Here is a 16,548-nt window from a genome sequence, read left to right as displayed (position 1 = left end):
GGGAAATTAATTGAAAAAGTGGGGTATATTGGTAAAAAATCCGTAAAAATGATTTGAATCAAATAATCCAGTTTTGTCTCTGTCCAATCTGATTTGAATCATAAAATGTGTTTGACTCCATAATTCGAATCAAACAAAAATCTCAAATTTGCATGGTTTAAAAACACTTTGAGATTTTATTTTAAATCAAACTAAAATCAAAAATATAAAAGGTTTCATTCCACCTACTCATACAAGTGATCAAAAAAAAAATTCATGATCAATTACCAATCATGTTCAAATTACCAATCATGTTCAATAATTTTTAATTCCACTTACCTTAATATTTAGATGATGGTTTGAATATTTAAGCTCATAATCAATTACCAATCATGTGCAATAAGTATATAATACAATAACAACAAAATTATTATGCATTAACTGAAAATGGCATAGAAAGTATAGTATTACACAAATTCGTCAATTAAGAAGCTAGTTCAACAAACCCAACAAAGTAATTCCAAGGAACAAAGAGGTAAGAAAACCAGAACTAGACACAAAAAGTTTGAAGCTCCCACTATAATTGTCTTTTGTAGCATTGGTGATATAACCAGAGTTTGCATTGTCTTTGATAGCATCGGTGGTATAACCAGAGTTTGCACTGTCTTTGATAGCATCGGTGGTATAGAGTTGTTGAATGGTTTTGTTATCAGAATCTGTAATCTGCACGTTCCTTTTTTGTGATGGCAATATTGCTGGATACATAATTGACTCATTATGGGAAGAATGATCAAGTCCAAGCAAATGGCCTATTTGATGCATTGCCACACTCTCCAAATCAATGTCTCCTAACCACCACAACCAAGTGTCGTTGTCAGTTGGCAACATCCAACGCTTCGTAGCTTGGAAAAGCATCACACCCGACTTAACCTTTGAATCAACATTCAAACTAATAAAAGTATCTGCCACTAGAACCCTATCAACCACATCGTTGTAATAAATAATGTAGAATACAATTTTAATGTCAGCGTCATCGTATGTTGTCTCGTTGAAACTCATGATCCTAGTGGTCGTCGACCATCGCGTGAAGGCATTTCTGATCACGTCGGTCAGGTAGATTGACATATCAATTATGGGATGAAAACCATAGGTGAGAGTTTTCGTGCCCTTAGGAAACCACTTGTTTCCTTTCGGTTTCGATGTATTAGTTGCATCGGGAAAGCCATACTCGAAGTTCATATCTGGAACGGTAAAGCCATACTCGAAGTTCATATCTGGAACACCGCATCGTGGTAACGATATTTGTTGTAAAGTCTCAGTATTTAGTTCACCGGTAACTTGGAGATTGAAAAACTGTTGGTAGGTTTTAATAGCGGATACTGTATCTTTGTCTAGAACTTCATCGAAGTCCATCTTTGACTCTTTGAGGTAGCCAAAATCGTACAAATATTGTTTGATTTCAGATACGACTTTAATATTTATTGGTAGCGGTTCATCTGATTGAGGAGATTGTTGGTAGGTTGTATTGAGAATGATAAGGAGAAGGAATAAGAACAATTCAAATTGATATAAGTTCATCATGTTAATTAATGCATAGACAAAATTGTGAGTGTAAATGAGCATAAGAAGAATATATATAGGAGAAACATGAAGTTGATAGTTTAGACATCAATGTTTGTTTGTAATTTATTTCATTTTTTGATAATGGCTGTTGGTAATTGTTGTTTCTTAGTCAACAGGTAGAGGTTTCAAATATGTTAAAGAACAAGTGATCCTTGAAACACTCATACAACAAGTCAATGAAATCTAATACCAAGGAGACAATTTGCACGTTTGCCTCTTGTGACGTTCAAAGTGATAAAAGCAAATTCAAAAGCGATAACTAGCTATGTAATGCTACGTTTTTATTCACATGGTTTTAATTTGTGATTTTAGGTCAGCGATAGTGAGTGGAGTGTAAACTGTGGCTATTGCTAATTTGCTAATGCTGTGATAATGCAAATTATAATCATGGCCGCTTGAATTAATTTTTATTCTTTAGTTATTGATCCAGGGACTAAAATATTAAAATTAATATAAGAAAAATGATCTATTATTGATAACGTTTGAATTAAATCAATAACAATTAATCACAACTAAATATTTTAGATATTATGTCATATACCACAATAGAATAGATAATACAAATATATATATATATATATATATATATATATATATATATATATATATATATATATATATATATATATATATATATATATATATATATATATATATATATATATATATATATATATATATATATATATATATATATAATTATATGATATACGATATGTTAGTATATAAGAGAAGAGATTGCAAGAATATCCAGATCTATTGAGAAAATTTCTGTTGACGGTAATCTTGAAAATTAGAACACAAACAACAAATATCTGATGGTTCGTATGATTCTTTCTCAATCGGTATTCCCAATGTCTTGAATACTCTTCCGATGGAGAGAAGAGATAATCTACTTGTTGTAGGGTATATTGGGGACCATAATCTATATATAGGGTGATGACCAATTAGGGTTCTCATTATTCCGAAATGGCTCATCCTAACCTCCACTCATATTTGAGTTCATATCAAATTAATCAATTAATTAATTACTGAATAGAAATCTAATTAGCTTTTTTAATTTATTTGACCGCTTAATCAATTAAGGTTCTTAAGTTGATAAATAGTTAATATAATTAAAATATGTGTGCCCATATAATAATTATTGAAATATAATAATCAAATAATATTTAAATTATAAAATATTTCAACAATCAACCACTTGGACAATATACTTTTAATAATTATATCACAATTCTTTAGGTGCGCATCTGAATGTTATTTATCTTTAGATTTCAATTTTACAATTGGGTCTACCTCGTACATCAATAATGAGACCACCGCGACTGTCGTCACTATAACGTGACGTAACCACGACAACTACCACATCAATGTACTTGATGACATAGATCGATATGGATGAGTGACATGAAAATGTCATGTAATATAATCTCTGAATCATGCATATTTTCAACTGGTCCAACCAAAATCTTTATTGAGATCAAATTAAAGTTTGCAAATTCAATATTTGCACAAACGATACAAAAATGGTTATAACAATAATAACCTTATAAAGTTTATTTCTGCAGATAATCTTAACATAAACTTTGTATCAATATCAAAACAATATTAGAAAACATAAAGAAGGAGTGACTCCCACTAATCTAAGACATCCTTAATGATAACAATCATATGAAAGATCTTATGTGTCAAATCCTTGATTAGTGAGTCTTTAGCTTAAATTCCATATGTATACAAAAATAATGAAACAATTATTTTTATCCTGGTTCGCTGTTAACTAAGTTACCTCTAGTCCACCCGCCAAGGTGATTTTGCCTTATCAACAAGGACTTAATCTAATATAGCAAAACTGATTACAGACACACAAAGACTACCCGATAATGTCTTCTTGAGTAATTCTGACTATACACTAGTCACTCAAGGAATACAAACTTAATCAACGAGATTACAAAAAATGTGTTTACAAGATTGCTTCTAAGAAAGCAAATAACACAAATTTAAGTACAATGAATTATTTACGTAATAACCAATAAAAGCTTTATGTGTGTTTTCTTTTCTCTCTACACAATAATAATCAGTTCAGCAAAAGCGTCGTGTGTAGAACGTAAGTTGGCAATGTGAGAAATTAGCTTCCTCTTTATTCTTCCAAGTATCCTTTATATAGGCAATGAAAAGATTCATTGGATGGTAGAATTGGAATACCAAAATGCAGTTGTATCCTTGCATAACGACTTGCAAAATGGGAGACAAAATGATACAATCGTATAATCCTTAGCCCACAAAGTCAACATAGTGGAAGGAATATATGATCTTATATTGTGTACTATTTTCCTTACATAAAACCTTTTGATCTTATCTTCTAATCTTTAGAGGCTTCTGAATGAGTGTTGTTGAAGCATGTTTAGAAGGATCAAGAGTCTGGTTGATAGAAACTTTAGAACCTTGGTCTTCAGAGTTTTGACATAGTTCCTCAGAACCTGATCTTCAGAGTCTTCAGAACTTGGTCTTCAGAGTTTTCAGAACTTTAGAGCGCAAAATCTTGAGAGTTTGACAGATCTTCAGAGGCTCTTCTATCAGGGTCATAGTCAGAAGCTTTAGCAGAAACATTCATCAGAACCGTTGTCTAAGAGCGTCCCAGAACTTGACATAATCTTGTAAAACACTTTTGTGTCTCTTCAGAGTAAAAGCGTGTTAAGTCCAGAATCTGATGACGTCACACATCAAATCTTCAGAATCAGAACCTGTTAATAAAAGCTACACATAGACAAAACCATTAGCGTATAAAATTGTTCTCTAAGAAACAATGCATTGTTATCATCAAAACCAAATGCCAGATACAGAACCAAATCTTGTTGTTACAGTCTTAAGATAAGAGATAAAAATTGGGACTTATTATTTTCCTGAAAAGAAATATTCCGTCAAGCACTTTGACGATAGTGTTGCTCAATATTTCGACTTCAGCAAGACACGTCAACCAGCTGTTGTTTTGGTGCGAGGAAGCGTTAGTTCAAAGCAAGTAACTGCTTTTCATTTTTATCCAAAGGGACACATGGAAGATGTAACACCCCAATTTTTATTACATTATTTTAGTTAAGTTATTTGTGAATTCGTTGTGATTTATATGTGTTTTATTTAATTATCATGTGTGAATAGATAAATAAGTTGATTGGGGTGTGTAATCGTTAGGGGACAGTGTAGAGAGTGATTAGAGTTTGGTAGATTTTATTTAGAATTATTTTACTAATCAAAATAATACTCTAGTTTTATTATTTATATAAAATAATGAGATAAAGGGAAAATAGGAGTTTATAGAGATATTAAGGACAAGGCGAGAATTAAGGAAAAAGGCGAGGGTAAGGTTGGAATATCCTAATGAGGGAATTATGTTTTTATTTTAAAAAGAGAGTTAAGAGAAATGAGTTTTATCACCTAAAAAAGTGAAAAGAGACAAAGAGGCTAGAAGAGAGAAAGAGTTAGGGTAATGAGAAGAATAAGAGGAGAGCTAGAGCTTTGGGAGAGGAGACCATATAGATTGCCTTCTTTTACTGGAATCACAAGTTAAGGGGGGAGAGTAACCTTAATAAATGGTATATGCATGAGGAGTATGGTAGAGCAGTCATTAACCTCCAATAGAGTTTGTTTATCCATTGATTCTTGATGAATATATGATGATGAATTTGTTGTTATATGCATTGATTTGAATTGCAATGGTATGTTGCTGTTATAAGATTGTGTTCTTAAGTTTTATTGTAAAATTGGGCGTTTCTAGGTATGAAATTAAGTGATTAATTCATGAGAAAATTGATATCTTTATGTCCATTAGAGAAGGATAAATGTATTTCTATTGTTAGAATGTAAATTGGTGTAATTTAGAATGTTATAATTGGGTAGATTTAAAGGATTAGAGGTTGGATATGGAGAGGATGATTGTAATAGAGAAAACAAGATTTCTGGAAAAACTTCACAGACCAATCTATTGGCTACAGTAACCAATATATTGGTTTTCTTTGAAAAACTAAAATTTGTATTGAGCTCATCTATTGGATACAATATCAATCTATTGGTTCGCTTTAAAAACTAGAATTTGTATTGGATCAATCTATTGGCTATAGTAACCAATCAATTGGCTCGCTTAGAAAAACTAGAATTTGTATTCAATCAATCTATTGGCTACAGTAAACGATCTATTGGCTCTTTGAGAAAATTAAAAAAATATAACACAGAGGCTTGGATCAATCGACTGATCCTTGAAGCAATCGGTTGGTTATTTTGAAAATTTGGCAAATTTTGGTACATGAACATAGACCAATCAATTGGCCTCATGAGAGCAATCAATTGGCTCTCACTTTTTTTGAGGAAAATTTTGTAACAGCAACCAGGACCCAACCTGAATTTCGCTTCAGATGCTCTTTGTGAAGCATGTCAGAAAGGCAAGTTTTCTAAAAAATCTTTCAAAGCGAAAACTGATGTTTCTAGCTCTAGACTGTTAGAACTTCTGCACATTGATCTGTTTGGACCAGTCAAAACTGCCTCTATCAATGGAAAGAAGTATGGATTGGTCATCGTTAATGACTATAGTCGTTGGACATGGGTAAAGTTCTTGAAACACAAGGATGAGTCACATTCTTTGTTCTATACTTTATGCTCACTAGTGCAAACAGAAATGAACTACAAAATAGTCAGAGTTAGAAGTGATCATGGTGGAGAATTTGAAAATCAACATTTTGAAAAACTTTTTGATTCACATGAAATTTCCATGATTTCTCATGTCCTAGAACTCCACAAAAAAATGGGGTTGTAGAAAGGAAGAATATGACTTTGCAAGAAATGGCTCGCACCATGATCCAAGAAACTAACATGGCTAAGAATTTCTAGGCAGAAGTAGTTAACATAACATGTTATATTCAGAACATGATTTCTATCAGACCTATTCTGGATAAGTCTCCTTATGAATTGTGGAAGAACAGAAATCCTAACATTTCTTACTTTCACCCTTTTGGATGTGGATGTTTTATGTTGAACACTAAAGAGAATCTTGGCAAGTTTAATTCTAAAGCACAAAAGTGTTTATTGTTAGGGTATTCTGAATGCTCTAAAGGCTACAAAATTTTTAACACTAAAACACGAATTGTTGAAGAATCAATTCATGTTAGATTCAATGATAAGCTTGACCCTGAAAAGTCAAAGTTAGTTGAAAAATTTGCAGGTTTGAAGATCAATCTTTCAGAATTCAAGGATACTGATTCTAGAGAAAAAGACTCAGAAGGCAAAGCTAAAGAATCTAAAGCAAACGACTCAGATACGACTCAACTAGAAATTATCATTGCTCCAACTCATCAGAAGATGAGTAGATCAAGAACCCCTCATTCTGAAGAATTGATTATGAGAGATAAAAATGCTCCTATCATAACTAAATCTTCATCCAAACCTTCTGAAGAGACTCTTCTAGGTTTGACATCTCTGATAGAACCCACATCTATTGATGAAGCTTTTATGGATAATGAATGGATTCTAGATATGCAAGAAGAGTTGAATCAATTCACCAGAAACGATGTTCGGGATCTTGTTTAGAAACCAAAAGGCTTCCATGTTATTGCAACCAAATGGGTCTTCAGAAACAAGCTGAATGAGAAGGGTGACGTTGTCAGAAACAAGGCTCGAATGGTAGCACAAGGTTATAGTCAACAAGAAGGTATAGACTATACAGAAACCTTTACTCCAGTTGGCAGGTTAGATGATAACGCGAAAACGTATCGTATTTTTGGCTCCATATACATTGCTTTTTAATCGATTAACACTTATTATTACACAGTATTTTATGTTTATTACAGGTATTTATCGATTAAAAGGTTTACCGCAAGAAAAATGGAAAATAGTAAAAAGGAAAGAAAAATGCAAGAAAAGAGAAAAAAATGAGGTTTCCAAAGGGATAATGGGTCACCAAAGCAAATGGGCTTGTGGCGCCCATTATCCAAAGAGTGTGGAGTCCGCCACATAGGCTCAAGAGGGAGGTGGCGCCCGCCACCAACCCTTGAGAAGTGGTGGGAAGTTGCTACAAGAGTAGCGCTCGCCATTCAGCATGAAGCTAGGGTTGTGGCAATTGCCACAACCTAGTCTTCCTATTTTTCCTCCACTTTTTTAGCCACGATTTCCACTACTTTTTCTACAAATGAGGAATATGGAAAGGATAGAAAAAAGACCTCTCAGACTCGCACGAGAACTCTTTCTTCTTCCAATTTTCAAGTATACGATTAATTTTTGTTCTGCTTTATTTTTCTTTTAGTTTCTAGGCAGTTTCTTACCATTGTAAAAGTGATAGTTTCTCCACATCGGGGACTATTATGGTTTATTATTTTAACGCATTTGGGATTCAATTGTAAGGGGTATTCATTGCCAAAGCCTGCCGAAACTATTTAATCGAAGATTCAAGATTCAATTCCAGTTCTTAAATTGCAATCCATGTTTACTATTGTTTACTGTTTTATTTATTTATGCCTTATTGTATGTTTAATTCCCCAATTGCCATGTCGGTCACCGAATCTATGTCCGACTAAACCTTAGGTATCAGTATGTAAAGACCGTCGAAACGACGGGATTCAATAAATAATTGGTGTTAGTTTTTATTAAAACTTATTTTTCCGGATTTAGTTTCTTATTTTAATCAAATTATTTTTCGTACGAGAGTACAAAACAAACTAAGGTTACGGTCAACAAGAACGAGAGTTTGAGATTTTAACGAGATAGCTGACACTGGGCATTGATCCTAAACACAGCGAGAGTGCTTTAGGATTAATTAGACTTTATCTATATTCAAAAAATACTTTTAAATTCAAAATGAGACCGCGAGAGCCAAGCATTCTGGTTTAGGAGTATGGTCAGAGTCAATAAAAATGAGAGTGTGAGACTAAGTCCTTTCTATAAATAATTTCTACTGAAGAATATTTTAACCAATAAGATTACACCAACTATCTATCGAATCCCCAAGGTTTGATGTATTACATACCGATATCCCCTATATCTTATATCTTTATCTTTATTTTATTTACATTATAGTTAATTCTCCTCATCCCTCCAATCTTAAGAACAATCATCAGCCTTAGATTTACATAGTAACATTAGACCACGATACGTTCGATTATTAGTTCTTGTGGGTTCGATAATCTTTAAAACTACGCGATAGGACTGTGCACTTGCAGTCACGATTCACATAGACTTACTAAGTCGCAATCAAGTTTTTGGCGCCGTTGCCGGGGACTAATTTAGTCGATATCGTAACTTTAGCGTTACCTGTAACACCCCAATAAAATAAAATAATTATTTAAATTGAGTTAATAGTATAATATTAATTTAATTAAATAATTGGGTTATTTTATTATTGGAATAAAATAAATTGGAATATTATTATTGGATTTTAATATTATTATTGGAATAATATATAAGTGGGATAAGGAAAGGGTTTCATTTTGGAAAATAAGTTTTTCACGTGAAACTCAGAGAAGCTGCAGAGAAGAGGAAAAGGGCAAGGAGGCAGAGCAAGGGCTGAAGGTTGAAGAAGGAAGAGTTGAGCTTAAAGATTCGCCGGATAAACTCAGGTAAGGGGGGTTTATCGTCGATTAATGGGTATTATGGGATAGTATGTAATGGGTAGTGATAAGCCGTTAATTTAACCCTAATTGGGACTGTATATGCTGAATTTGATGTTGGATAAACGGTGTTAAAATCTGTAAATTGAATCGATAGTCGTGTGATTCGTAAATGTTAGACTAGGGCATGAATCCCAATCAAAAACTTGAATCGGCGCTACCAATTTACAAGACAAATGGTTCTGTTTAGAGATGGTTTTGGATGAGGAAACGGCCGGAAAACCTGATACGCGTTAAGCTAACTGAACCCTGGAATAACTCAGAAAATCTGAGTCTGCGCGCGAGCGGTCGACCATAGGGTCGGCGTGCGCTGACCCGTGAGGCATGCGCCGACTGCATGCGTCGACGCAAGGCATTTTGCGCTGACCAGTGAGTTAAGCGTCGACTGTATGCGTCGACGCAAGGGGCTTTTGCGCTGACTCCCTCCAGTTGAGCAGAGTCTTTGCGCCGACCTGTGAGCTTTGAGCTGGCCCCTATGGTCGACTCAAAGTCTTCAAATCTCTGTTCGTAGACGTGCAAAAATTGATATAGTATGTTGCAGAGTGGAAAAATGGATATTTTTAATGTTGTGAACATAGGTGAGAGCTGGCCTATGTTGGCACATGATGTGATAGGGATTATACCCCGCTGTTGTGAACAGTATAAGTATTAGTAGAGAGTGCTAATACTGTGTTTAATTGACTTACATAATAATGATGTGTTGATGATGTATGATGGCATGCATAATGATGTGAATGTATATATTATGCCTGTGTTGTGAATGGACTGTTGTATGGCTTAGAGTGTGAGCTTATGTCCGTTGTGAATTGTTATTGATGCTGCATTGCTAGATGATTAGCGTGCATAGCATAGCCTTTGGGGCTGTAGCTAATTCCCATGGTGAGGAATTAGTGAGTGAATCATTGTGGATTTGTTGTTGATGTTTGCATACTAGATGATTAGTGTGCATAGTCTAGCCTTCGGGGCTGTAGCTAATTCCCATGGTGAGGAATTAGTGAGTGAGTCATTAGATCTCAAATGAGTGGGACTAATGAGCTTAGTAGTCGTATCTGGAGTTGATCGGTGAGCTTGAACTATATGTTCAAGAATAGTCGGTACCGCATGTGTGGAGTCTCATTGCATAATGTATGTATGGCGTATAATATGAATGGATGTATTCCAATATTATACGTGTGTTTGTGTTGTTATGGAGTATGATAAGAGATTATACTTGTGTTGTATGTTGGTGTTGAGCATGATGCTGAGTTGGTGTGCTGTTACTGAATGTATGTTGCAATTAGGGTGATTGATGTGTTAAATTACTTAACATGACATAATATTTTATAATGCTTATTTATTGATCGAGGAACTCACCCTTACAACTATGTTTTCAGGTAACGAGCAGAGTTGAGTAGAAGCTAGTCCTTGGAGTCTAGTGTTGTCCTTAGTGGGTCATGCTCTGGTAGATGTAACATCGGGAGGGGATGTTTTACTATGTTTTAATTTAGTTGTTGATCAACTTTACATGTAATGTAGTACATGCTTTGAATGTTGATGTTTTGTATCCGCTGCGAATTATGCAAAAGAATCTTATTTTGATTAAAATAAATGAGCATGACAGGATATTTTGATAATTGTTGTGAAATGATTGTGTGACACCCTTCGGGGCATAATTACTCTGATTGATATGTTATTATTTTAATTGAATATTTTGGGGTATTTAGAAGGGTGTTACATTAGTGGTATCAGAGCATAGTCGGTCGTGTCGAGTCGTAATTATTCTGTTTCCCCTGTACGGGATAGGTGTTGTGTAACCCTATCGGTACTTATTGTTTTAGTTGTTTGGGTTTTCAGAATAGAGATGGCTGGAAGAGGTAGAGATGATGCTGCGATTGCTGAGGCTCTGGGTATGCTAGCTGGGGTACTTGGAGGGAATCCGAATGTTGTGGGAATGGGAGCTGCTCGTCAACTGAGTGAGTTCCAGAAGAACAATCCTCCAATGTTCAAAGGAGCATACAATCCAGATGGCGCTCAGAAGTGGTTGAAGGAGATTGAGAGGATCTTCAGAGTAACTGAGTGTGCTGATAACCAGAAGGTCAGGTTCGGTACACATATGCTGTCAGAAGAAGCAGATGATTGGTGGGTTGCTACCCGCACTGAGTTGGAAGCTGCTGGGAGTGCTGAGATTACTTGGGCAGTGTTCAGAGAGAGATTCCTGAGGAAGTACTTTCCAGAGGATGTCAGAGGAAAGAAAGAGATAGAATTCTTGGAATTGAAGCAGGGTAACAGGTCTGTTACTGAGTATGCTGCTAAGTTCACCGAGCTGTCGAAGTATTATACTCCCTATAGTGAGGCTACTGGGGAATTTTCCAAATGTGTGAAGTTTGAGAACGGGTTGCGTCCCGTGATCAAGCAGGCGATTGGATATCAGCGAATCAGGGTGTTTTCTGATTTGGTTGACTGTTGCAGGATTTTTGAACAGGATTCCAAGGCCAGAGCAGAGAGCTATCAGCAGAGGGTTGATAGGAGAGGTAAGAATCAGATTGATCGTGGGAAACCATATGCAGCTGGCAAAGGGTTCCAGAAGCAGAGCGGGATTAAAAGGCCTAGTGGGGGAGACTCTAGTGCTCCTGTTAAGTGTTATAGATGTGGTCGGGCTGGACATCGTGTTCATGAGTGTACCAGTGCTGAGATGAAGTGTTTCAAGTGTGGCAAGGGTGGTCATTTGGCTGCAGAGTGTCGGTTGAAGACTGTAACTTGTTTCAACTGTGGAGAGTTGGGTCATATCAGTCCACAGTGTCCTAAGCCGAAGAAAGAGAATCAGTCAGGAGGCAAAGTCTTTGCTTTATCGGGTTCTGAGACTTCTGCAGATGATCGTTTGATCCGAGGTACGTGTTATATTAATGGCTTTTCTCTTGTGGCTATTATTGACACCGGTGCTACTCATTCCTTTATATCTTTGGATTGTGCTGTGAAACTTAAGTTAGAGATATCTGAGATGCATGGAAGTATGGTGATTGATACTCCTGCGAAGGGTTCAGTGACTACTACTTCTGTTTGTTTGAATTGTCCTTTGAGTATTTTTGGTAGAGACTTTGGGATAGACCTTGTGTGTCTTCCATTAGTGCAGATCGATGTTATCTTGGGTATGAACTGGTTGGTGTTTAACCGAGTTTCTATCAATTGTTTTGATAAGACGGTGATATTTCCTGAGGTTGAGGAAGGAAAGGATTTGTTTCTATCAGCTAGGCAGGTGAACGAGGAAGTAGTAGATGGGGCAGAGTTGTTTATGCTGTTAGCGACTTTGGGGGCGAAAGATAAACTGGTGATTGGCGATCTAGCAGTGGTGTATGATTTTCCTGATGTGTTTCCGGAAGAGGTGAATGAATTACCTCCAGAGCGTGAAGTTGAGTTCTCGATTGATTTGGTACCTGGTACTAGACCGATATCGATGGCTCCGTATCGTATGTCTGCGGTTGAGTTAGCTGAATTGAAGAGTCAGTTGGAAGACCTATTGGATAAGAAATTTATTCGTCCGAGTGTGTCACCGTGGGGTGCACCAGTGTTGTTGGTTAAGAAGAAAGATGGTACTATGAGGTTGTGTGTGGATTACAGGCAACTGAACAAAGTGACGATCAAGAATCGGTATCCTTTGCCGAGGATTGATGATTTGATGGATCAGTTGGTTGGTGCAAGTGTGTTCAGCAAGATAGATTTGAGATCTGGGTATCATCAGATACGTGTGAAAACTGAGGATATTCAGAAGACTGCTTTCAGAACAAGGTATATGAATAGGATTTTCCATCCGTATCTAGACAAGTTTGTTGTGGTGTTTATCGATGACATTTTGGTGTATTCGCAATCTGAAGAAGAGCATTCTGAGCATTTGAGATTGGTTTTAGGAATTCTACGAGAAAAGAAGTTATTCGCTAAACTGTCTAAGTGTGAATTTTGGTTAGAAGAGGTTAGTTTTCTTGGTCATGTGATTTCAAGAGGTGGTGTTGCTGTTGATCCGTCTAAGATAGAAGCGGTATCTAAGTGGGAATCTCCGAAGTCAGTTTCTGAGATAAGGAGTTTTCTGGGGCTTGCAGGTTATTATAGGAAGTTTATTGAGGGATTTTCTAAGTTGGCGTTACCGTTGACGATGTTGACTAGAAAGGGGCAAGCGTTTGTTTGGGACTCAAAATGTGAAGAAGGTTTCCAAGAGTTGAAGAGAAGGTTGACTAGTGCTCCTATTCTGATATTACCGAGTTCGTCGGAACCATTTGAGGTATACTGTGATGCTTCACTGATGGGTTTGGGTGGTGTGTTGATGCAGAATAAGCAGGTTATAGCTTATGCTTCGAGACAACTGAGAGTTCATGAGAAGAACTATCCGACACACGACTTAGAGTTGGCAGCTGTGGTGTTTGTTCTGAAGTTGTGGAGGCATTACTTGTACGGGTCAAGATTTGAGGTTTTCAGTGACCATAAAAGTTTAAAGTATTTGTTTGATCAGAAAGAGCTGAATATGAGACAGAGGAGATGGTTAGAATTTCTGAAGGATTATGATTTTGGTTTGAATTACCATCCGGGTAAAGCAAATGTAGTGGCTGATGCGTTGAGTCGGAAGTCATTACACATGTCTATGTTAATGGTTAGGGAATTGGATTTAATTGAGCAGTTTAGAGACTTGAGTTTGGTGTGTGAGAGTACTCACAATAGTGTTAAACTAGGAATGCTGAAGTTAACAAGTAATATTCTGGATGAAATTAGAGAGGGTCAGAAATCTGATATGCTTTTGGTAGATAAAGTGACTCTAGTGAATCAAGGTCAAGGTGGTGAATTCAGAGTTGATGAGAATGGTATTTTAAGATTTGGTAAGCGGGTGTGCATTCCGGATGTCACAGAACTTAAGAAGAGTATTCTTGAGGAGGGACATCGTAGTGGTTTGAGTATTCATCCTGGAGCTACGAAGATGTATCATGATTTGAAAAAGTTATTTTGGTGGCCGGGAATGAAAAGAGAAATTGCGAGTTTTGTGTATTCCTGTTTGACTTGTCAGAAGTCGAAGATTGAGCATCAGAAGCCGTCTGGGCTAATGCCACCGTTGGCTATTCCAGAGTGGAAGTGGGATAGTATCAGTATGGATTTTGTTTCTGGTTTGCCGAGGACAAATAAGAATTTTGAAGCCATTTGGGTGATTGTTGACAGATTGACGAAATCGGCTCATTTCATTCCGATCAGAATGGATTATCCGCTAGAGGGACTAGCCGAGTTGTATATTGAGAGAATTGTAAGCTTGCATGGTATTCCGTCGAGTATTGTTTCGGACAGAGATCCTAGATTTACATCGAAGTTCTGGGAAGGTTTGCAGAAGGCCTTGGGAACTAAGCTGAGATTGAGTTCTGCATATCATCCGCAGACTGATGGTCAGACTGAGAGGACGATTCAGTCACTAGAGGATCTTTTGAGAGCTTGTGTTTTGGAAAAAGGAGGTGCTTGGGATTGTTATTTACCTTTGATTGAGTTTACCTACAACAATAGTTTTCATTCGAGTATTGGTATGGCACCGTTTGAAGCTTTGTATGGTAGGAGATGTCGGGCACCTTTGTGTTGGTATGAGTCCGGTGAGAGTGCTGTGGTTGGACCGGAGATTGTTCAACAGACGACAGAAAGGATTAAGATGATTCAGGAGAAGATGAGAACTGCTCAGAGTCGTCAGAAGAGTTATCATGACAAGAGGAGGAAGTCACTTGAGTTCCAAGAGGGAGATCATGTGTTTCTTCGCGTCACTCCGATAACTGGTGTTGGTCGAGCTTTGAAGTCGAAGAAGTTGACACCTCGATTTATTGGTCCTTATCAGGTTTTGGAGAGGATAGGGGAGGTAGCCTATCGTGTCGCTTTACCGCCGTCGCTTGCGAATTTGCATGAGGTTTTTCATGTGTCTCAGTTGAGGAGGTATATTCATGATCCGTCGCATGTAATCCAAGTAGATGATGTACAGGTGAGAGATAACCTGACTGTTGAAACATCACCTATGAGAATCGAGGATCGAGAGTTGAAGCAGTTGCGAGGTAAAGAGATTGCCTTGGTGAAAGTAGCTTGGGGAGGACCAGCAGGTGGCAATGTGACTTGGGAACTTGAGAGTCGGATGAAAGAGTCTTATCCGGAGTTATTCGCTTAAGGTATGTTTTCGAGGACGAAAACTCTTTTAGTGGGGGAGAGTTGTAACACCCCAATAAAATAAAATAATTATTTAAATTGAGTTAATAGTATAATATTAATTTAATTAAATAATTGGGTTATTTTATTATTGGAATAAAATAAATTGGAATATTATTATTGGATTTTAATATTATTATTGGAATAATATATAAGTGGGATAAGGAAAGGGTTTCATTTTGGAAAATAAGTTTTTCACGTGAAACTCAGAGAAGCTGCAGAGAAGAGGAAAAGGGCAAGGAGGCAGAGCAAGGGCTGAAGGTTGAAGAAGGAAGAGTTGAGCTTAAAGATTCGCCGGATAAACTCAGGTAAGGGGGTTTATCGTCGATTAATGGGTATTATGGGATAGTATGTAATGGGTAGTGATAAGCCGTTAATTTAACCCTAATTGGGACTGTATATGCTGAATTTGATGTTGGATAAACGGTGTTAAAATCTGTAAATTGAATCGATAGTCGTGTGATTCGTAAATGTTAGACTAGGGCATGAATCCCAATCAAAAACTTGAATCGGCGCTACCAATTTACAAGACAAATGGTTCTGTTTAGAGATGGTTTGGATGAGGAAACGGCCGGAAAACCTGATACGCGTTAAGCTAACTGAACCCTGGAATAACTCAGAAAATCTGAGTCTGCGCGCGAGCGGTCGACCATAGGGTCGGCGTGCGCTGACCCGTGAGGCATGCGCCGACTACATGCGTCGACGCAAGGCATTTTGCGCTGACCAGTGAGTTAAGCGTCGACTGTATGCGTCGACGCAAGGGGCTTTTGCGCTGACTCCCTCCAGTTGAGCAGAGTCTTTGCGCCGACCTGTGAGCTTTGAGCTGACCCCTATGGTCGACTCAAAGTCTTCAAATCTCTGTTCGTAGACGTGCAAAAATTGATATAGTATGTTGCAGAGTGGAAAAATGGATATTTTTAATGTTGTGAACATAGGTGAGAGCTGGCCTATGTTGGCACATGATGTGATAGGGATTATACCCCGCTGTTGTGAACAGTATAAGTATTAGTAGAGAGTGCTAATACTGTGTTTAATTGACTTACATAATAATGATGTGTTGATGATGTATGATGGCATGCATAATGATGTGAATGTATATATTATGCCTGTGTTGTGAATG

The 16,548-nt window shown here is 36.9% G+C and overlaps 1 protein-coding gene across 1 annotated transcript; it reads right to left on the bottom strand.

The window, feature by feature from the left end:
• Window positions 1–471: 471 nt before the first annotated feature.
• Window positions 472–1,560, bottom strand: LOC127123148 (metalloendoproteinase 1). Its single transcript, XM_051053396.1, has 3 exons — window positions 967–1,560; window positions 900–909; window positions 472–827 (listed from the first exon to the last, which is right to left on the bottom strand). The coding sequence occupies exons 1-3, from the start codon at window positions 1,558–1,560 to the stop codon at window positions 472–474; spliced, it is 960 nt and encodes a 319-aa protein (XP_050909353.1).
• Window positions 1,561–16,548: the final 14,988 nt, after the last annotated feature.

This window comes from Lathyrus oleraceus, chromosome 2 (genome assembly GCF_024323335.1).
Source record: "Lathyrus oleraceus cultivar Zhongwan6 chromosome 2, CAAS_Psat_ZW6_1.0, whole genome shotgun sequence".
Classification (NCBI taxonomy): Eukaryota; Viridiplantae; Streptophyta; class Magnoliopsida; order Fabales; family Fabaceae; genus Lathyrus; species Lathyrus oleraceus.
The sequence above is the reverse complement of the archived record's forward strand: the minus strand, read 5'-3'. Positions and strand labels throughout refer to the sequence as shown.